This window comes from Hordeum vulgare, chromosome 6H, assembly GCF_904849725.1.
Source record: "Hordeum vulgare subsp. vulgare chromosome 6H, MorexV3_pseudomolecules_assembly, whole genome shotgun sequence".
In the NCBI taxonomy this organism is placed as follows: domain Eukaryota; kingdom Viridiplantae; phylum Streptophyta; class Magnoliopsida; order Poales; family Poaceae; genus Hordeum; species Hordeum vulgare.
In genome coordinates this window covers 456436893-456459746 of record NC_058523.1, presented here as the reverse complement: position 1 = coordinate 456459746, position 22854 = coordinate 456436893, and the positions used below count along the sequence as shown (strand labels likewise).

At 46.1% G+C, this 22854-nt stretch overlaps 1 protein-coding gene across 1 annotated transcript; it reads right to left on the bottom strand.

Moving 5' to 3' along the window:
• Positions 1 to 18515: 18515 nt before the first annotated feature.
• On the bottom strand, positions 18516 to 22647 carry LOC123404629 (probable WRKY transcription factor 14). Its single transcript, XM_045098570.1, has 3 exons — positions 21698 to 22647; positions 21030 to 21173; positions 18516 to 19396 (listed from the first exon to the last, which is right to left on the bottom strand). The coding sequence occupies exons 1-3, from the start codon at positions 22315 to 22317 to the stop codon at positions 18694 to 18696; spliced, it is 1467 nt and encodes a 488-aa protein (XP_044954505.1). The 5' UTR covers positions 22318 to 22647; the 3' UTR covers positions 18516 to 18693.
• Positions 22648 to 22854: the final 207 nt, after the last annotated feature.

Below are 22854 nucleotides of genomic sequence, written 5' to 3'. Positions count from 1 at the left end.
AGTATGAAGGTCCCGTCTGGCTTCTCGTTGAATATAAAGGGAATAATAAATATGGCAGAGAAAAAGTTCCAGAACCTAAAGTCTCATGACTACCACGTGATTATTACACAACTGCTTTCGGTTGCATTGAGGGGGCTTCTACCGGAAAACGTTCGATTAGCCATTGTGAAGCTATGTGCATTCTCAATGCAATCTCTCAGAAGGTGATCGATCCAGCAATCATGTCAAGGTTAAGGAGTGATTTGGTGCAATGTCTTGTTAGTTTCGAGCTGGTGTTCCCACCATCCTTCTTCAATATCATGACGCATGTCCTAGTTCATCTAGTCGACGAGATTGTCGTTCTGGGCCATGTATTTTTACACAATATGTTCCCCTTTGAGAGGTTCATGGGAGTCTTGAAGAAATATGTTTGTAACCGTGCTAAGCCAGAAGGAAGCATCTCCATGGGCCATCAAACAAAGGATGTCATTAGATTTGTGTTGACTTCATTCCTGACTTTAAGAAGATTGGTCTCCCTCAACCGCGGTATGAGGGGAGACTGACTAGAAAAGGCACACTAGGAGCGGAGTCAATAATGTGTACGGACGGGCATTCTTGGTCTCAAGCACACTATACAGTTCTACAGAATTCTACCTTGGTGACCCTCTATGTCGATGAACGCAAGAATATTCTGAGCTCCATACACCCGGAGCAGTGTGACGACTGGATTACATTTGAACACATCAGGACTTTCAGCAGTTGGTTGCAAAAACATCTCATGTGTAACAACATTGTTTCTGATGAGTTGTACTCATTGGCCAGGGGACCATCTTCAACTGTATTGACTTACCAAGGGTACGAGATAAATGGGAATACATTTTACACAATCACCCAAGATCAAAAGAGCACCAACCAAAACAGCGGCGTCCGCTTTGATGCAACAACCGAGAGGGGAAAGGGCACATATTATGGTTACATAGTGGACATATGGGAACTTGACTATGGACATGAGTTGAAGGTCCCTTTGTTTCATTGCAAATGGGTCAATCTGTCAGGAGGCGGGGTACAGATAGACCCATAGTACGGAATGACAACAGTGGATCTAAACAATCTTGCGCACGCACAGGAACCATTCGTCCTAGCCAATGATGTGGGACAGGTTTTTTATATGAAGGACATGTCTACCAAACCGAGAAAAAGAAAATATAAGGAAGCGAATACATAATACGATGAGCCAAAGCGTCACATAGTTCTTCCAGGAAAAAGAGACATCATGGGATTGGAGGGCAAGACCGACATGTCTGAAGATTATGAAAAGTTTCATGAAATTTCTCCCTTCAAAGTCAAGGCTGACCCAAGCACCCTGTTAAATGATTAAGATTATCCATGGTTACTGTGCAATAAGCAAGGAACACAAGCGTAGAAAAGGTGAAGAAATGAAATGCCCTTTGTAACAGATGAGTTTTCGTATGAAATCCTGATATATACTTCGAAAGAGCTTGTCCGTTTTGTACACGAAGTGCATCCAGTTTTTGCCACAACCCTCTCAACTTTGAAGGGATTGTTACGTGGGTGAAGTGATGATACCATGCCAACTTTCAACCTTTTCAGAGTTCATTTGTAGTGCTTTTCAATTTAAGGGTCATTTAGCTCAAAAAATCAGTAAATGCATGAAAAATACCAAATGAAGTCAGAAATAGTTAAAAATTGATGATGTGTCTTTGAATGGTGCATCTTGAACACACAAAAAGTCTTGAGTTCAAACAAGTTCAAAAAAATGAAACCCCTTTGCAACAGACGAGTTCTCGTATGAAACCCTCATACTTCGAAAGAGATTGTCCGTTTTGTACACGAAGTGCATCCAATTTTTGCCGCAACCCTCTCAACTTTTTAGCACATGCTATGTGGGTGAAATGATGATACCATGCCAACTTTTAACATTTTCAGAGTTCATTTGTAGTGCTTTTCAATTTAAGGGTCATTTAGCTCAAAAAATGAGTAAATGCATGAAAAATACCAAATGAAGTGAGAAATAGTTGAAAATTGATGATGTGACTTTGAATGGTGCATTTTGAACACACAAAAAGTCTTGAGTTCAAATAAGTTCAAAAAATGAAACCCCTTTGTAACATATGAGCTCTCGTATGAAACCATGATACTTCGAAAGAGATTGTCCGTTTTGTACATGAAGTGCATCCAGTTTTTGTCGCAACCCTCTCAACTTTTTAGCATATGCTTTGTGGTGAAATGATTATACCATGCCAACTTTCAACATTTTCAGAGTTCATTTCTAGTGCTTTTCAATATAAGGATCATTTAGCTCAAAAAATCAGTAAATGCATGAAAAATACCAAATATAGTTGAAAATTGATGATCTCTATTTGAATGGTGCATTTTGAACACACAAAAAGTCTTGAGTTCAAATAAGTTCAAAAAAAGGAAACCTCTTTGTAACATATGAGTTCTTGTATGAAACCCTCATACTTCGAAAGAGATTGTCTCTTTTGTACACGATGTGCATCCAGTTTTTGCCGCAACCCTCTCAACTTTTTAGCACATGCTATCTGCGTGAAATGATTATACCATGCCAACTTTCAACATTTTCAGAGTTCATTTGTAGTGCTTTTCAATATAAGGGTCATTTAGGTCAAAAAATAAGTAAATGCATGAAAAATACCAAATGTAGTTGAAAATTGATGATGTGTGTTTGAATGGTGCATTTTGAACACACAAAAAGTCTTGAGTTCAAATAAGTTCAAAAAAATGAAACCCCTTTGTAACAGATGAGTTCTCGTATGAAACCCTCGTACTTGGAAAGAGATTGTCTGTTTTGTACACGATGTGCATCCAATTTTTGCCGCAACCCTCTCGACTTTTTAGCACATGCTATGTGCGTGAAATGATTATACCATGCCAACTTTCAACATTTTCAGAGTTCATTTCTAGTGCTTTTCAATTTAAGGGTCATTTAGCTCAAAACAAAAATCTGTAAATGTATGAAAAACATCAAATGGGCGGACGGACCTTTTATCCCGGTTCTAGCCACCAACCGGTATGAAAGTACTCTTCTTCCCATCCTTTTGGGCCAGCGGAAGTGTGGCTTTCGTCCCGGTTGGTGCCACAAACCGAAACGAAAGGTTTCGCATATAGTGCGGGAGTTGTCGAAATCGACCTTTAGTCCCGGTTGTGTAACAACGCGGGACTAAAGGTGTGCTTTGGTCCCGTTTGGGCCACCAACCGGAACAAAGGAGTTCGTATATTGCGGGAGTTGTCTAAATTTCCACCAACTTCCACCCCCCCCCCCCCCCGTTCTCTCTTCGTCGCTGTCGCACACGAGCCCGTCGCCGCTGGCCCGTGCCTCCTCCACGAGCCCGTCATCATCGTCGCCGTCGCTCACGAGCCCGTCGTCACCCCGAGCCCATCGTTGTCGCCGTCGCTACCGAACCCGTCATCGTCGCCCCCGATCCCATCATCATCGCCGTCGTCCCCGAGCCCATCGTCGTCCCCGAGCCTATCGCGGTCGCCATCGTCCCCGAGCCCATCGTCGTCGTATTCATCGCCCGTCGCCGCCCGTCACCGCCGAGCCCATCGCCGTCGTCGTCGTCACCCGTCGTTGCCGTCGCCATCGCCCTGAGCCCATCGCCGCCATCGTTGTCGCCCATCGCTCGTCGTCGTTCCGAAGCCCGCCGTCGTCGCCTGTCCATGCACCGGTAGCACGTCCATCGATCTCTCCATCTCCCGATTTGCGAATCCATGTGTGTGAGAAGACATAGTCTAGTTGCGAATCCATGTGTGTGTATTACAATCATATTAGAATATGTTGGGTACATTTTTGAACTCCCCAATGTGACACAAGTTATAAAAAATATAAAAATATTTAGATTAGATTCAGTTTCAATAGCAAACAAAGTTATAAAAATTATAAAAATATTTAGATTAGATTAAGTTACAAATTAAGTTTTTATGTTAATATTTGGGATTATGTATAAAGGGCATCCCCCACTTTGAAATATTTGCAGAAATAATGGATATTCCAAGAGACATGGAAAAAGAAGAAATTTTGGGGGATATAATCCACGGCGATGGTAGTAATGTCGATTTTTTGCTCAACGAACTCGGTGACTACCAAATCCTGAAGGAAGGACATTATCATGATGGCTTCGGTGATCGAACAATGGAGGAGGAAGGACATTATCATGATGGCTTCGGTGACTACCGAATCCCGGAGGAAGAAGACCATGATGACGGCTCCGGTGCCCGAACGGAGGAGGGAGCTATTGAAAAGTCCGGATCGAGCCAAACTTCGGTAACGAGACCAGGCCCGACAAGAAGGTTGGGCAAGGATCAAAAGTTCATGATCACAGAACTATCGGACAATGGCCATCCGATTGAACCCAAGCGGACCAGGGACGCATTTTCTACTCAATGCGGAGCTATTGTGAGGGACAACATCCCGATCAGCATCAAGCAATGGAATAAGCCTAAGGGCTACAACGTCCCTCAAGGTGATTATGTCACCGATAGGCTGAAAGATGATCTTTGGACTGCGTTGAAGGAAAATTTCACCCTACCGCCAGAGGAGGATCCGAATAAGCCAGTTATAGAGCCACTGGTCAAGGCGTGTGCTCTTAAGAAGATGGCAGAACTATCCAGGAGGTGGAAGAGAGAGTTGAAATCAAAGTATGTCGACAAAGGGAAGACTCTAGAATTCATCGGCCGATTTGAGAAGATTAGAGTGTTGGGGAACGTCGCATGGGAAATAAAAAATTTCCTACGCGCACGAAGACCTATCATGGTGATGTCCATCTACGAGAGGGGATGAGTGATCCACGTACCCTTGTAGATCGTACAGCAGAAGCGTTAGAGAACGCGGTTGATGTAGTGGAATGTCCTCACGTCCCTCGATCCGCCCCGCGAACAATCCCGCGATCAGTCCCACGATCTAGTACCGAACGGACGGCACCTCCGCGTTCAGCACACGTACAGCTCGACGATGATCTCGGCCTTCTTGATCCAGCAAGAGAGACGGAGAGGTAGAAGAGTTCTCCGGCAGCATGACGGCGCTCCGGAGGTTGGTGATGATCTCGTCTCAGCAGGGCTCCGCCCGAGCTCCGCAGAAACGCGATGTAGAGGAAAAACTATGGAGATATGTGGTCGGGCAGCCGTGAGAAAGTCGTCTCAAATCTGCCCTAAAAGCCCCATATATATAGGAGGAGGGAGGGGGACCTTTCCTTGGGGTCCAAAGGATCCCCAAGGGGTCGGCCGAGCCAGGGGGGAGGACTCTCCCCCCCCCCCCAAACCGAGTCCTACTTGGTTTGGTGGGAGGGAGTCCTTCCCCTTTCCCACTTCCCCCTTTTTTTTCTTTTCCTTTGATTTTTTCTCTCTTGGCGCATAGGGGATTGGTGGGCTGGCCCACCAGCCCACTAAGGGCTGGTGTGACCCCCCCAAATGCCTATGGGCTTCCCCGGAGTGGGTTGCCCCCTTCCGGTGAACTCCCGGAACCCATTCGTCATTCCCGGTACATTCCCGGTAACTCCGAAAACCTTCCGGTAATCAAGTGAGGTCATCCTATATATCAATCTTCGTTTACGGACCATTCCGGAAACCCTCGTGACGTCCGTGATCTCATCCGGGACTCCGAACAACATTCGTTAACCAACCATATAACTCAAATACGCATAAAACAACGTCGAACCTTAAGTGTGCAGACCCTGCGGGTTCGAGAACTATGTAGACATGACCCGAGAGACTCCTCGGTCAATATCCAATAGCGGGACCTGGATGCCCATATTGGATCCTACACATTCTACGAAGATCTTATCGTTTGAACCTCAGTGCCAAGGATTCGTATAATCCCGTATGTCATTCCCTTTGTCCTTCGGTATGTTACTTGCCCGAGATTCGATCGTCAGTATCCGCATACCTATTTCAATCTCGTTTACCGGCAAGTCTCTTTACTCGTTCCGTAATACAAGATCCCGCAACTTACACTAAGTTACATTGCTTGCAAGGCTTGTGTGTGATGTTGTATTACCGAGTGGGCCCCGAGATACCTCTCCGTCATACGGAGTGACAAATCCCAGTCTTGATCCATACTAACTCAACTAACACCTTCGGAGATACCTGTAGAGTATCTTTATAGTCACCCAGTTACGTTGCGACGTTTGATACACACAAAGCATTCCTCCGGTGTCAGTGAGTTATATGATCTCATGGTTATAGGAATAAATACTTGACACGCAGAAAACAGTAGCAACAAAATGACACGATCAACATGCTACATCTATTAGTTTGGGTCTAGTCCATCACGTGATTCTCCCAATGACGTGATCCAGTTATCAAGCAACAACACCTTGTTCATAATCAGAAGACACTGACTATCATCGATCAACTGGCTAGCCAACTAGAGGCATGCTAGGGACGGTGTTTTGTCTATGTATCCACACATGTAAATGAGTCTTCATTCAATACAATTATAGCATGGATAATAAACTATTATCTTGATACAGGAATTATAATAATAACTATACATTTATTATTGCCTCTAGGGCATAATTCCAACAGTCTCCCACTTGCACTAGAGTCAATAATCTAGCCCTCACATCACCATGTGAATTACATTGTAATAAATCTAACACCCATACAGTTCTGGTGTCGATCATGTTTTGGCCGTGGAAGAGGTTTAGTCAGCGGGTCTGCTACATTCAGATCCGTGTGCACCTTGCATATGTTTACGTCCTCCTCCTCGACGTAGTCGCGGATGAGGTTGAAGCATCGTTTGATGTGTCTGGTCTTCTTGTGAAACCTTGGTTCCTTTGCTAAGGCAATGGCACCAGTGTTGTCACAGAACAAGGTTATTGGATCCAGTGCACTTGGCACCACTCCAAGATCCGTCATGAACTGCTTCATCCAGACACCCTCCTTAGCCGCCTCCGAGGCAGCCATGTACTCTGCTTCACATGTAGAATCTGCTACGACGCTTTGCTTGGAACTGCACCAGCTTACTGCACCCCCATTAAGAATAAATACGTATCCGGTTTGCGACTTAGAGTCGTCCGGATCTGTGTCAAAGCTTGCATCGACGTAACCTTTTACGGCGAGCTCTTCGTCACCTCCATACACGAGAAACATCTCCTTAGTCCTTTTCAGGTACTTCAGGATATTCTTGACCGCCGTCCAGTGATCCACTCCTGGATTACTCTGGAACCTACCTGCCATACTTATGGCCAGGCTAACATCCGGTCTAGTGCACAACATCGCATACATGATAGAGCCTATGGCTGAAGCATAGGGGACGGAGCGCATATGCTCTCTATCTTCATCAGTTGCTGGGCACTGAGTCTTACTCAATCTCGTACCTTGTAACACTGGCAAGAACCCTTTCTTGGACTGTTCCATTTTGAACCTCTTCAAAAATTTATCAAGGTACGTGCTTTGTGAAAGTCCTATCAGGCGTTTTGATCTATCCCTATAGATCTTAATGCCTAGTATGTAAGCAGCTTCTCCTAGGTCCTTCATAGAGAAACTTTTATTCAAGTAACCTTTTATGCTCTCCAAAAGCTCTACATTGTTTCCAATCAGTAATATGTCATCCACATATAATATTAGAAATGCCACAGAGCTCCCACTCACTTTCTTGTAAATACAAGATTCTCCAACCACTTGTATAAACCCAAATGCTTTGATCACCTCATCAAAGCGTTTATTCCAACTCCGAGATGCTTGCACCAGTCCATAAATGGATCGCTGGAGCTTGCACACTTTGTCAGCATTTTTAGGATCGACAAAACCTTCGGGTTGCATCATATACAACTCTTCTTTAAGGAAACCGTTAAGGAACGCCGTTTTGACATCCATCTGCCAGACTTCATAATCGAAAAATGCAGCTATTGCTAACATGATTCTGACGGACTTAAGCATCGCTACAGGTGAGAAGGTCTCATCGTAGTCAACTCCTGGAACTTGTGAAAAACCCTTTGCCACAAGTCGAGCTTTATAAACGGTCACATTACCGTCAGCGTCCATCTTCTTCTTAAAGATCCATTTGTTCTGAATAGCCTTGCGGCCCTCAGATAGTATCTCCAAAGTCCACACTTTGTTCTCATACATGGATCCTATCTCGGATTTCATGGCTTCTAGCCATTTGTTGGAATCTGGGCCCACCATTGCCTCTTCATAATTCGCAGGTTCATTGTTGTCTAACAACATGATCGATAAGACGGGATTACCGTACCACTCTGGAGCAGCACGTGATCTCGTCGACCTGCGTGGTTCAACAGAAACTTGAACTGGAGTTTCATGATCATCATCATTAACTTCCTCCTCAACCGGCATCGCAACGACAGAGGTCTCCCCTTGCCCTGCGCCACCTTCCAGAGGGATGAGAGGTTCGACAACCTCGTCAAGTTCTATCTGCCTCCCACTCAATTCTCTCGAGAGAAACTCCTTCTCGAGAAAAGTTCCGTTCTTAGCAACAAACACTTTGCCCTCGGATTTGAGATAGAAGGTGTACCCAACTGTCTCTTTTGGGTAACCTATGAAGACGCACTTTTCCGCTTTGGGTTCCAGCTTTTCAGGCTGAAGCTTTTTGACATAAGCATCACATCCCCAAACTTTAAGAAACGACAACTTTGGCCTTTTGCCATACCACAGTTCGTATGGTGTCGTCTCAACGGATTTCGATGGTGCCCTATTTAAAGTGAATGCAGCTGTTTCTAATGCATGACCCCAAAAAGATAACGGCAAATCAGTAAGAGACATCATAGATCGCACCATCTCTAACAAAGTACGATTACGACGTTCGGACACACCATTGCGCTGTGGTGTTCCAGGCGGTGTTAACTGTGAAACAATTCCACATTGTCTTAAGTGAGTACCAAACTCGAAACTCAGATATTCACCCCCACGATCAGACCGTAGGAACTTGATCTTCTTGTTACGATGATTTTCCACTTCACTCTGAAATTGCTTGAACTTTTCAAATGTTTCAGACTTGTGCTTCATTAAGTAGACATAACCATATCTGCTTAAATCGTCAGTGAAGGTGAGAAAATAACGATATCCGCCGCGTGCCTCCATGCTCATTGGACCACACACATCGGTATGTATGATTTCCAACAAGTCACTTGCACGCTCCATTGTTCCGGAGAACGGAGTCTTAGTCATCTTGCCCATGAGGCATGGTTCGCACGTGTCAAGTGAATCAAAGTCAAGTGACTCCAAAAGTCCATCAGCATGGAGCTTCTTCATGCGCTTTACACCAATATGACCCAAGCGGCAGTGCCACAAAAATATGGCGCTATCATTGTTTACTCTAACTCTTTTGGTTTCAATGTTATGTATATGCGTATTGCTATCGAGATTCAATATGAACAATCCTCTTACATTCGGTGCATGACCATAAAAGATGTTACTCATAGAAATAGAACAACCATTATTCTCAGACTTAAAAGAGTAACCGTCTCGCAATAAACAAGATCCAGATATAATGTTCATGCTCAACGCAGGCACTAAATAACAATGATTTAAGTTCATCACTAATCCCGATGGTAGTTGAAGTGACACTGTGCCGACGGCGATTGCATCAACCTTGGAACCGTTTCCTACGCGCATCGTCACTTCGTCTTTCGCCAGCCTTCGTCTATTCCGCAGTTCCTGCTTTGAGTTGCAAATGTGAGCAACAGAACCGGTATCAAATACCCAGGCACTACTACGAGAGCCGGTTAAGTACACATCAATAACATGTATATCAAATATACCTGATTTTTCTTTGCCCGCCTTCTTATCTACCAGATACTTGGGGCAATTGCGCTTCCAGTGACCCATACCCTTGCAATAGAAGCACTCTGTTTCAGGCTTAGGTCCAGCCTTGGGTTTCTTCGGCGGATTGGTAACAGGCTTGCCGCTCTTCTTCGAATTGCCCTTCTTGCCTTTGCCGTTTCTCTTGAAACTAGTGGTCTTGCTCACCATCAACACTTGATGCTCTTTACGGAGTTCAGACTCTGCGACTTTCAGCATCGCAAACAACTCGCCGGGAGACTTGTTCATCCCTTGCATGTTGTAGTTCAACACAAAGCCTTTGTAGCTTGGCGGCAGTGATTGAAGGATTCTGTCAGTGATAGCTTCTTGCGGGAGTTCAATCCCTAGTTCAGCTAGACGGTTTGAGTACCCAGACATTTTGAGCACATGTTCACTGACAGACGAGTTTTCCTCCATCTTGCAAGCATAGAATTTATCGGAGGTCTCATACCTCTCGATCCGGGCGTTCTTCTGAAAGATGAACTTCAACTCCTGGAACATCTCAAATGCTCCATGACGCTCAAAGCGACGTTGAAGTCCCGGTTCTAAGCCATACAAGACTGCACATTGAACTATTGAGTAGTCCTCCTTACGCGCTAACCAAGCGTTCTTAACATCCTGATCAGTCGTAGCGGGTGGTTCATCTCCTAGCGCAGCATTAAGGACATAATCCTTCTTTCCAGCTTGTAAGATTAGCTTAAGATTACGAGCCCAGTCTACAAAGTTGCTTCCATCATCTTTCAACTTAGCTTTCTCTAGGAACGTATTAAAATTGAGGATGACACTTGCGTGAGCCATGATCTACAACACAAATATATTCAAAGTGGACTTAGACTATGTTCAAGATAATTAGAGTTCAACTTAATCAAATTATATGCTAAACTCCCACTCAAAAAGTACATCTCTCTAGTCATTTGAGTGGTTCATGATCCACTTACACTATCCCAAGTCCGATCATCACGTGAGTTGAGAATAGTTTCAGTGGTAAGCATCCCTATGCTAATCATATCAACTATATGATTCATGATCGACCTTTCGGTCTCATGTGTTCCGAGGCCATGTCTGCACATGCTAGGCTCGTCAAGCTTAACCCGAGTGTTCCGCGTGCGCAACTGTTTTGCACCCGTTGTATGTGAACGTTGAGTCTATCACACCCGATCATCATGTGGTGTCTCGAAACGACGAACTATAGCAACGGTGCACAGTCGGGGAGAACACAATTTCGTCTTGAAATTTTAGTGAGAGATCACCTCATAATGCTACCGTCGTTCTAAGCAAAATAAGGTGCATAAAGGATTAACATCACATGCAATTCATAAGTGACATGATATGGCCATCATCACGTGCTTCTTGATCTCCATCACCAAAGCACCGGCACGATCTTCTTGTCACCGGCGCCACACCATGATCATCCATCAACGTGTTGCCATCGTGGTTGTCGTGCTACTTATGCTATCACTACTAAAGCTACAGCCTAGCAAAATAGTAAACGCATCTGCAAGCACATATATTAGTATAAAGACAACCCTATGGCTCCTGCCGGTTGCCGTACCATCGACGTGCAAGTCGATATTTCTATTACAACATGATCATCTCATACATCCAATATATCACATCACATCGTTGGCCACATCACATCACAATCATACCCTGCAAAAACAAGTTAGACGTCCTCTAATTTTGTTGTTGCATGTTTTACGTGGTGACCAAGGGTATCTAGTAGGATCGCATCTTACTTACGCAAACACCACAACGGAGATATATGAGTTGCTATTTAACCTCATCCAAGGACCTCCTCGGTCAAATCCGATTCAACTAAAGTTGGAGAAACCGACACTTGCCAGTCATCTTTGAGCAAAGGGGGTTACTCGTAACGATGAAACCAGTCTCTCGTAAGCGTACGAGTAATGTCGGTCCAAGCCGCTTCAATCCAACAATACCGCGGAATCAAGAAAAGACTAAGGAGGGCAGCAAAACGCACATCACCGCCCACAAAACCTTTTGTGTTCTACTCGAGAAGACATCTACGCATGAACCTAGCTCATGATGCCACTGTTGGGGAACGTCGCATGGGAAACAAAAAATTTCCTACGCGCACGAAGACCTATCATGGTGATGTCCATCTACGAGAGGGGATGAGTGATCCACGTACCCTTGTAGATCGTACAACAGAAGCGTTAGAGAACGCGGTTGATGTAGTGGAACGTCCTCACGTCCCTCGATCCGCCCCGCGAACAATCCCGCGATCAGTCCCACGATCTAGTACCGAACGGACGGCACCTCCGCGTTCCGCACACGTACAGCTCGACGATGATCTCGGCCTTCTTGATCCAGCAAGAGAGACGGAGAGGTAGAAGAGTTCTCCGGAAGCGTGACGGCGCTCCGGAGGTTGGTGATGATCTCGTCTCAGCAGGGCTCCGCCCGAGCTCCGCAGAAACGCGATCTAGAGGAAAAACTATGGAGATATGTGGTCGGGCAGCCATGAGAAAGTCGTCTCAAATCTGCCCTAAAAGCCCCATATATATAGGAGGAGGGAGGGGGACCTTGCCTTGGGGTCCAAGGGATCCCCAAGGGGTCGGCCGAGCCAGGGGGGAGGACTCTCCCCCCCCCCAAACCGAGTCCTACTTGGTTTGGTGGGAGGGAGTCCTTCCCCTTTCCCACTTCCCCCTTTTTTTTTCTTTTCCTTTGATTTTTTCTCTCTTGGCGCATAGGGGATTGGTGGGCTGTCCCACCAGCCCACTAAGGGCTGGTGTGACCCCCCCAAATGCCTATGGGCTTCCCCGGAGTGGGTTGCCCCCTTCCGGTGAACTCCCGGAACCCATTCGTCATTCCCGGTACATTCCCGGTAACTCCGAAAACCTTCCGGTAATCAAGTGAGGTCATCCTATATATCAATCTTCGTTTCCGGACCATTCTGGAAACCCTCGTGACGTCCGTGATCTCATCCGGGACTTCGAACAACATTCGTTAACCAACCATATAACTCAAATACGCATAAAACAACGTCGAACCTTAAGTGTGCAGACCCTGCGGGTTCGAGAACTATGTAGACATGACCCGAGAGACTCCTCGGTCAATATCCAATAGCGGGACCTGGATGCCCATATTGGATCCTACACATTCTACGAAGATCTTATCGTTTGAACCTCAGTCCTACACATTCTACGAAGGATTCGTATAATCCCGTATGTCATTCCCTTTGTCCTTCGGTATGTTACTTGCCCGAGATTCGATCGTCAGTATCCGCATACCTATTTCAATCTCGTTTACCGGCAAGTCTCTTTACTCGTTCCGTAATACAAGATCCCGCAACTTACACTAAGTTACATTGCTTGCAAGGCTTGTGTGTGATGTTGTATTACCGAGTGGGCCCCGAGATACCTCTCCGTCATACGGAGTGACAAATCCCAGTCTTGATCCATACTAACTCAACTAACACCTTCGGAGATACCTATAGAGTATCTTTATAGTCACCCAGTTACGTTGCGACGTTTGATACACACAAAGCATTCCTCCGGTGTCAGTGAATTATATGATCTCATGGTTATAGGAATAAATACTTGACACGCAGGAAACAGTAGCAACAAAATGACACGATCAACATGCTACGTCTATTAGTTTGGGTCTAGTCCATCACGTGATTCTCCCAATGACGTGATCCAGTTATCAAGCAACAACACCTTGTTCATAATCAGAAGACACTGACTATCATCGATCAACTGGCTAGCCAACTAGAGGCATGCTAGGGACGGTGTTTTGTCTATGTATCCACACATGTAAATGAGTCTTCATTCAATACAATTATAGCATGGATAATAAACTATTATCTTGATACAGGAATTATAATAATAACTATACATTTATTATTGCCTCTAGGGCATAATTCCAACATAGAGATCAGTCGCCCGCATTTATGGCCTACAAGTCATCGAACAAGAGTAAGGAAATGTCATAGAGAAACAAGAACAATGCTGCAAAGAAGCAGTATCACCATCACACGGGGTCAGGTGGCTACCTCAAAGGCCGTCCATAGTGGGACAAAGTTGAGAAAGACCTGATTGCTCAAGGGGTCCACCACATACATGGAACTGGCCCGACCGTTCAAGGAATTGGTTCTTCGGAGTTGGGGGAACTTTGGACCCTAAAACAGGGGAGTGTCGTTGGACGGACGAGCAACTTGCAACACCCATCAACAAGCTTTAGCAGTGTATCTCCGCAGCGCAGGAAGGGGCGTTCTTTCCCGAAAGAGAGAAGGATGAGCTGACTGAGGCCCTAGGGAATGCTAAGCACTTTGGACAAACATGAGACACACCAGGCTCCGTTCCGTGGAAGGTTGGGTTTCCCGGCGCAGCCAGTTACAGAAGCCAAGAGACAAAGAGGAATGCGGAGCTCAGTGACATGCAGAAGATCAATGCAAGACTACAAATTCTAGAGGAACTTTAGAGCAAGCGAGCTGTCGACCAACCATCTCAGCGGCACGAAACTACCCTAGAATTTACCCCACCATCTCAGCGGAGAAGCAGTGTGGCTTCCACGGAGCTCGTTCTGCCTGGCTTCACGGCTCCTAGCTACCCCGTGGATACTATCACGGAGTCTCAACCTTGCGAGCTTTGGAAGAAATGCCGGAACCGCACTTTCAAGACTACTATCGGCATTGTTGCACCTCCTCAATCCAACGGAACTTTTCACTGCCGTCCGATTCCACGTGGTTATGCTCTTGTGATGGTGGATGAAGTAAATAAGGATTTTGAGCAGCTCGAGCTTGACCACCCTACAGATGAGAATAATAAGTTGGTTCATGCTTGGAGGAGTACATGTCTATGGCCGAAGGAGTACATCAATCTTCCAAACTGGACGCCTTCTCCTCCTCCTCCGGCGAGTGATCAGGGCACTCCTCATCCTCCTCCGGCGACTGATCAGGGCACTCCTCATCCTCCTTCAGCGAATGATCGGGGCACTCCGGCTCCTCCGACGCGTGAGGGCACTCCGCCTTCTTCTTCGGCTCCTCCTCCGGCGCGTGAGGGCACTCCGCCTCCTTCTTCGACTCCTCCTCTGGCCCGTCGGAGTAGTCCGCCTCCTTCTTCGGCTCCTCCTCCGGTGCGTAGGAGAACTCCGCCTACTTCTTCGGCTCCTCCTCCAGTGCATCGGAGCAGTCCTCCTCCTTCGGCTCCTGATCCTCCGGCGCGTCGGAGCACTCCACCTCCTTCTTTGGCTCCTCCTCCAGCGCGGCGGAGCAGTCCGCCTCCTTCTTCGGCTCATCCTCCGACGCGTCGGAGCACCCCGCCTACTTCTCCGGCTCCTCCTCCAGCACGTTAGAGCAGTCCTCCTCCTTCGGCTCCTCCTTGGGCGCGTTGGAGCAGTCCGCCTCCTCCGCAACAGCGGATGACAGACGTCGTCGCCGCTCTGCCGCAAATTACACAAGTAAGAAAGATGTCGCCTCCTCCTCCTTCTCTCAAGCGGAAGATAGACTTCGCCGCCACTCTGGCGGCTAGTAGTGATGCAATGTTAGCAAAACGAATAAGTGGGAAAACAATTCGCCAGCTCGGCCAACAGAAGAAGCAATCGTGCACCCCGCTCAAGGTGTCTAGCAATATCGTCGTCGCTAATGATTCGGGGTTGCTGCCCGGTACCAATCCTGGTCATTCCGTGAGCGATTCAGTAATTTTTAAGATGGCTGAGGTAACAAATGAAGAAAAATATAAATTCATGCTCGGGAAGCCTCTCGTCAAACCTGGTCATCCTCCTCTAACACCGAGGATGCACGAATTGCATGAGTGGTACATGAACATCTTCAGGGAGAAAACGGTTGTGTATATGAGAGTGAAAAAATATCACGAATTCGTTGGAGCTGTAGTGGTGCTTGTTGAATTTGAGGAGTTATTTCAGCTATACAATGACCTGGCCCTCGACAAAGAACTCCTGACTTCCTACTGTTTGTAAGTATTACTTCTATAGTTAAGTCTCTAGCTCAGCTTGTTCATTACATGTATCTATAATTATCCTCACTATATATATATATAAATATATATATATACACACGTGTGTGTGTATATATATATATATATATATATATAATGCAGATTGAAGATCATCGAATTAAAAAAAGTAGGAATCTTCGACGTTGGGTTCATTAGCCCAGAATCGGTAAATATATTGTCGATACGAAATGAAATCAAAGAGACCGAGGTTAAGTTGCTAAATTTGTTGCTTGTAAATCAAAACAAAAGGGAAATACTCTTTCCTTACAACTTCAGGTGAGTGTTGTTGCCTTCTATGTATACTCGGTTTCGCTTACTCAAGATTAATTAGTAAATGTAATTGATGAGTTATATATGTGTGCGCAGTTACAATTGGATTCTGCTATCCATTAAGCTTGACGCGGCAAAAGTAAGTGTCTTAGACTCGAGACGTAAAGATCCCGAGGATTATGCGGACATGACTGCAATGCTCAAGAAGTAAGTTCACTCAATACCGGGACCATGCCGGCATGCAACATTCCTTAATTTCCTGATATCAAATAATCATTTTCTTTGCCTCGTAGGATTTGGAAGAAGTTCACGAATAAGATTCGCGGTATACCCAAAGAGTTGCATTTTACGCACCCCCAGTAAGTAGTACTAGCAAGCTAGTTCCACGCATCTCTAATTGATTCAAATTTTCATCAATATATAGTAGTACTAGCTAGCTAGTTACCATGCTTGCTTATCAGTTTGATTGAACTCTATATATTCTCGTAAAGTGCTTGTACCAGGTAGCTGGGACTGAAAAATGTGCATTCTACCTATGCGAGTTCATTCGCCTCTCGACCTCTGGGCGGGGCATCTCTGACGAACAATTTGAAGTATGTAAATAATATTCACTATTTTATTTTATATATTACCATCAATTGTGTTGAGTTTTATTCATATATATGCATGTATTGACCCCCTTCTTTAAATTAGATCTCGAAGAAGCGGGATGAACCCCTATCAGATGATGGCATACGAGCAATTGAAGAGGATTTTGCGGGATTCCTTCTTGACCACGTCATATCTAGTGATGGAGAATACCATGTGGACTATTTGTGATTGGATCTTAGGTAGATGATGTTAGGCATTGTAAAAGATGTTATATTGTAAACGATGTTAAGTATTGTAAATGGTTTCCTTCATTTTCTTATTAGCTAGTGTCATGTTCTCTCTATATGTATAGTAGCTAGCGTCGACCAAGCACGGAGAAATAGAGGACACTTCTCTCTATTAGCTAGCTAACACAATATGAAACCAGTAAATTAACCCTCCAACCCCCCCCCCCAATAAAAAAAACAAAACCGCAGCTCTGGGCAGATGCTGGCGCGTGGATGCCATGTTGTCCCGGTTAGTGTGACCAACCGGGACTAAAGAAACTCCTGCCCGGGCTCGCCGCATCGGCCACGTGGAGACCATTCGGTCCCGGTTCGTAAGCGAACCGGAACTAAAGGTTTTGGGCTTTAGTCCCGACAATTTAGTCCCGGTTCAAGAACCGGGGCTAATGGGCCTCTGAAACCGGGACAAATGGGCCATTTTCTACTAGTGCTTCTTTGGTGGATTGCCTCTTGTGGAGGTTGGTGGATGAACTAGTTCAGTGTTCGAGGGCCTCCGGAGGCTGGGTGGCCTTTGTGTGCTGCAGGTGGACGAATGAATGGCCCGGATCCCCTATGAAGTAACCTACTATATATATATATATATATATATATATATATATATATATATATATATATATATATATATAGTGGCGGCTTCGGTCCTCTTCCCTTATCGTTTCGGTGGGAAGGGATCCCACAACGGCCAATTTTCAAGGGGACAGAGACCATGCTTTCCCTGTCCAAAAGTAATCTTCGCCTGCAAAGGGGCTGCCAGCGCTGCAGGGACGGGTCCAGCGATGACGTTTGTCCTGCTGGCGGATGGCGGTGGTTTTGTTGCACCAAAGGTTCGTCCTTGCCCCTTTGCATTAAAGGGGAAACTGCACCGTCCTGTTGCTTGCTGCTCGCCTGTCCTTCCTCCGCGTCATCCTTCACTCCTGAGGCCGGGTCTTGCCTCGGAATATCCGCTGCTCCGGAGGGATCCTGGCAAGGCCCCCTGCGGGTCTTGATGTTGCTCCCCCTTCGCGAGGCTTGGCCCCTCACGAGGACCTTGCCTTGAATGGTGTCGTGCCCGATTGTGCTTGCTTGATGAAGTGGGTCAATCCTGGACCACACGCAGGCAGGTATGGATACCCCATTATCAGAACGCCGACAACCTTTTCGCGCATAAGGCGTGTGCGCCATGTAAGCCGAGGGCATTTCGGAACCACTCGGCTTAGATGATGCTATAAACCGAAAGCTGTTTATTTGTCGGGTGTTTTTACGGCAGCACTCGGCTTATATAAACATAGGCCGAATCCCTGAAAAATAGCTCACGGCTTATAGCTTAACACATGGGAAAACAGGATTTTCCCGTAGTGAATGTTCATGTTTCCTGGAGCCAAAACTCCGCGTCCATGTAAAACTCTATTGGGAAAACCTTCATGCCCGGCTCGATATTATGTCCTTTCTGAAAGACTGTTTGTCTTATATTACCTCGTGCGAATTTTCCTAAAAAATAGTACGATCTCTGATTTAAAGTAAAATCACGACACTTATTTTGGATTGGAGGGCGTAATACATATCCATATCATCTTGAACAAAACCATACTCTCGATAACATCAGGAAGGAGCACGGACCGGGCTCCTGGAAGAGGAGTTTAAGAGAGAAACCCCATATGTTCTTTTCTTCTTCTTCTTTTGCTATTGTCATCATCAAGGTTATTTCAAGCCTGTATCTAGCTAGAGATGTCCTCAAATGTGGTGTTTGCACTTACACATGCATCGATTGTCCAAGCCTGCTGGTATGTTTTAAGGTAACTAACTGATGTCAAAACTCAAAAACCTATGCCCCCTTGCTCAAATGAGCTCCCTGCAGAAGTAGTAACAGCAGCAGCACTAGCAGGCGCCCAGTCCGTCATGAATAAGGAATCGACGCCGTCCATGGCTGCTGCCTTCTCCTTGTCAGGTCTGGCCTCCATGTACTCCGCGGAGAAGATGAGGCTGACGGGGTCCGAGTCCAGCTCTGTGAGGTCGGCGAAGAAGTCGTCTTGGTGATGGTAGCCGCCGGCCTCCTCAGGCGTCATCGGCCTGTAACTCTGGCTGAACATCTGCTGCAGGAGATGGTCACTGTAATAACCCACCGTTGCTGGAGTTTCACCGCCTATCCTTCTCTCCATTTCTGCCTCTTCTTTCACAGGCATCGGTGATGTATTGTTGCCGGTGCTCGTGGTCGCCGTGGTGGTCGTGCTCGTGACGGCCTGGGTGGTGGCGGATAGATCCTTTGATTCTGCCTTGACGACTGGCTTGTGCTGGGTGCGCGAAGAGTTCTTGCTGTTCTTGGACGAAGCTGCAGCTGTGTTGCTGCTGTTCTTGGCGTAGTGGGACCGCGTGGAGCCGGCGAGCACGTTGCGCTGCGTTGGCCACGGGTGGTTGTGCTCCGATGTGTAGGTGATGACCAGCATGTTGGGGTCCGTCCGGCTGCGCTCCACTTGCTTCCGTGCAGGGCATCCCTTGGAGCTACTGCATCTGTAGTACCCTCTGGACATGCAATGCATGGTAAAAAGTTTCGTCAGAAATCTATTGTGGATTCCAGAGCATATGATATGTACTACCACACCCTAGTTACATCACTGGGAATTGTTTGATGACCAGGGGCACACTGGTGTCCCCATTTGCTGAAGTGCATCATAAAGTGTTTCAATCTTTCCACAAAACATCATGGATGCAACTAACACACACACATATATTCCTAAGTTAATAAGTAAAACCATAAAAATATTAGAGAATTGAAAGAACATTTCATCCATCACACATGCCAACTAAAACAAGATATATGGAGGTACAAGCGGAGATTTTTATTCCCTGTGAAAAAGATAGCTCTGTTTTTATGACAGTGATATAGGAATAAAAATGCATTGGCAGATGAGAGGTAGTTTAATAAGAGGGAAAATAAAAACAGCGGAACTTTTTTTGTTTGAGACGGGTGGGCATGTGCAAATTTTGACATTGTGGTATGCATTTACTAGGCAATGGGATGTCAATTCCTTGATAAACAATACCACATACTTATGTCATTTAAATATTAATTTATTTTAACCATCATATAATTTAAAATGTTTTGCAATAATTTCATGATAAAAAATAAAAATTAAGTTGCAAAAGGATGTTAAGAATTTTGGATGCATACACACATGGTGCCAGAGTGTCCCCAACCTCCCAATCTTAATCATTTCTTATCTATTAATTTTAAAAAGATTAGTTTCAACCAATGCTAGGAAAGTTGATCAGTTTCAGTTGTTGATGAACCCTACGTCTTACAAGAGAACCGTACATGTAAGCATATATCATGCCAGATGTAGCCACCAACTAAAATATTATTAATCATAATTCAACGGTTCGCTATCTTATGTATATATTTTTTGGATGAATGGAACATTGAGTTAATTTGACAAAGTAGTAAGTAAGGTCATATATTCTTATAACTGTGCATGGGTCAAACTTTTTTCCTAGACATGCATTATTAATTTTAAATAGGACAAACTAATTTCGTACTAAACTTGAAGCAGCAAAAAGGTTGATGAATGTATGAAGGAAAGCTCCATACATGCATTTAGCCTTGGACCTTTGGTCCGTTTGTTTGTTCAGCCCAACACATAATCCTTGTTGTGAGAAAGCAATATATGAAAGTGTGAGCCTACTTGAATGCACAATAAACATTGTTGTGAACTGTACAATTAAACTGGAGATGTCATGTTGAAAGGACAAAGTAATGAATACAACTCCAACAAAAAAGAAGACATAACAGTTCAATGCGGTATTAGCTTCCCCACTTGCAATTTGGAAATAGATGCAATCTTGCTGATCATATTCTTCTGCAACTAAACAGATCGAAATTTTACAGAAAAGAGAGGTATATATATAGATAGATGTGTTCGAGTTTTTTTTTTTAAACGAAGTTCAGTGTTTTCTCTTCTCGTTGAGGAGGGGAATCTATGTGAGTTTGAGCATATGCTGGTATTATGGTTACATGATCGCCATATTATTACAGGCACACATACCCTGGCCTGATGCATACATGGAGCAGAAGGGAGCTAGAGAAAGACTGAGTGGAAGAGATGCAGCTATATACCAGACCAGCAGAGAGAGTTTAATGGGGTACTCCATGTCGTACCTTGGGTAGGGGGAGCCTTTGATAGGCTTCTGGCCATACTTCCTCCAAGCCCACAGGTCAGAAGGAACAACCTCCCCAGTGGTCTTCCCGGCCACTGCTGCTGCAGGTGCTGGGATGCAGACCACCTTCCTTGCCTGGTTCTTCCTGCATCAAACACGAGACCACCACCTTAATTTAGCTATCCATCCAGCATCCACGAACAATTTTGAGCAACCACTACTACATGCGCTTCAATATCTAAAGCTAAAGGAAACTGAAAACTAGGGTTTGCTGTAATAACAAGGAGCTGGGGGATATAGTCTAGGTATCTTGTATCCTGGTGTAGTGTAAAGATTAAGTTTCTATCAGAAGTATTATTATTCTTTCTTGTTACTCCTACAAAATATTGCTGTTTTTGCCATAGTAGCCCAAAACTAGCCATGCATTTAGTTTCCTTTTTTCATGCATCTCGATCCTTACATTCTTGGGAGGTGCAGAATGAGGAAAAACTAAGCACGGTAGGAGGAAATGGAGCTGCAAACTTTCCTAAATTACGAGTCCTGAACAGTGCCCCCACGACAAGGAACTCCATGCTTAACTACACCTGTCGGGAGGAATCGAAGAAATTAAGGCGCACTTGCGTAGATCTGACTGAACAGATAGCTAGCTAACGATGGCCGGTGTCGAACCTGCGCTTGATCCCACCGCCGCGCGGGGACGACGACATCTGCAGCCCTGCGACGGAGTCGAACGCGCACGGGCCAGCCGTCTGCCCGTGCCCCGCCATCGGCACGCCGAGCTTCGCCGCGCCACCGCCCATCAGCGCGTACGGCCCCATGGCCCTCGGGGACAGCCCGCACATCGGCATCTCCCTTGGAAACATATGGTGATTCCTCATGTCCAGGAACCCGCCACCAGCACCAGCAGTTGTTCCACCGCCGCCGCAGCCGGTCGTGCCGACGAAGCCAACCTGCTTGGCCATGCCGACATCCATCGCGTTCTGGACGGCATCGAAGAAGTCGGCGGCGGCACTTCCGGAAGAGGAAGGGTAGTCCGTGCCGAAGGGGTCGGGGAGGCCGGAGAACGGGTCACCGAAGGCGTCGGCGTCGGCCCCGCTCGGCCCGGCGCCGTCTGAGGACGACTGGGGCGGCGGGAAGAGGATCGGGTCAGTCGGGAGCTGCAGCCACTCGGTGGCCGTGGACGGGGGATCGGCAGAGCCAGCCGGCATGGCCCCACCGGCTCGGACGATGTCGGTGAGGTCTCCGGCCTGCTGGTCGCCCTCCACCCTCTGCAAGTAGTAGTCGCACATGACTACCCCTCTCTCTCCCTCCCTCCCTCTGGTGCGTATGTATGTATGTATATATGAAGTACCAAGTAGGCAGCAAGACAGCCTAGAGCTAGCTCGTGCTTCTGTTCTACTTGGCAATTCACACGAACTCAAGACTCAACAGCTAGCTTAGCTTTGTGGAGAGAGGTCGACGCAGATGATACTCCGGGAGAGAGAGAGAGAGGCCGTGCAACTGCAGGCTGCCTGTCTTTTGTTGAGAGAGATGTGGCCTGTGGGAGATGGCGTGTCATGTGTGGCCTAGATGACAAAATTGTCTGTGCGATAGAAGAGAGGGAGAGGGACTGAGCTGAGGGGCGCGAGGAGAGAGGAAGCCGACAGTCACTGGGAGTGGACACTGTTCATTTCCCCCTCTAGAGAAGAGAAGAGACATGCATGGACGATGGTGGGAGGTCAGGTCGCTGACTTTCTCTTTCATCTCAGGCGCAAAGTGTTCTCCGCACGCAAATACAGCAGGGGCCCAGGGGTCCGGGGTAATTTTAAGTACATACAAGCGGGCCG

Bases quoted from the DNA above. Each gene is read 5' to 3' on its own strand.
- LOC123404629 (XM_045098570.1), bottom strand. From the start codon at position 22,317: ATGTGCGACTACTACTTGCAGAGGGTGGAGGGCGACCAGCAGGCCGGA. The intron at 21,174-21,697 runs GTTCGACACCGG...TGTTTGATGCAG, and splicing joins GGCGGTGGGATCAAGCGCAG to GAAGAACCAGGCAAGGAAGG. The intron at 19,397-21,029 runs GTACGACATGGA...TTGCATGTCCAG, and splicing joins AAAGGCTCCCCCTACCCAAG to AGGGTACTACAGATGCAGTA.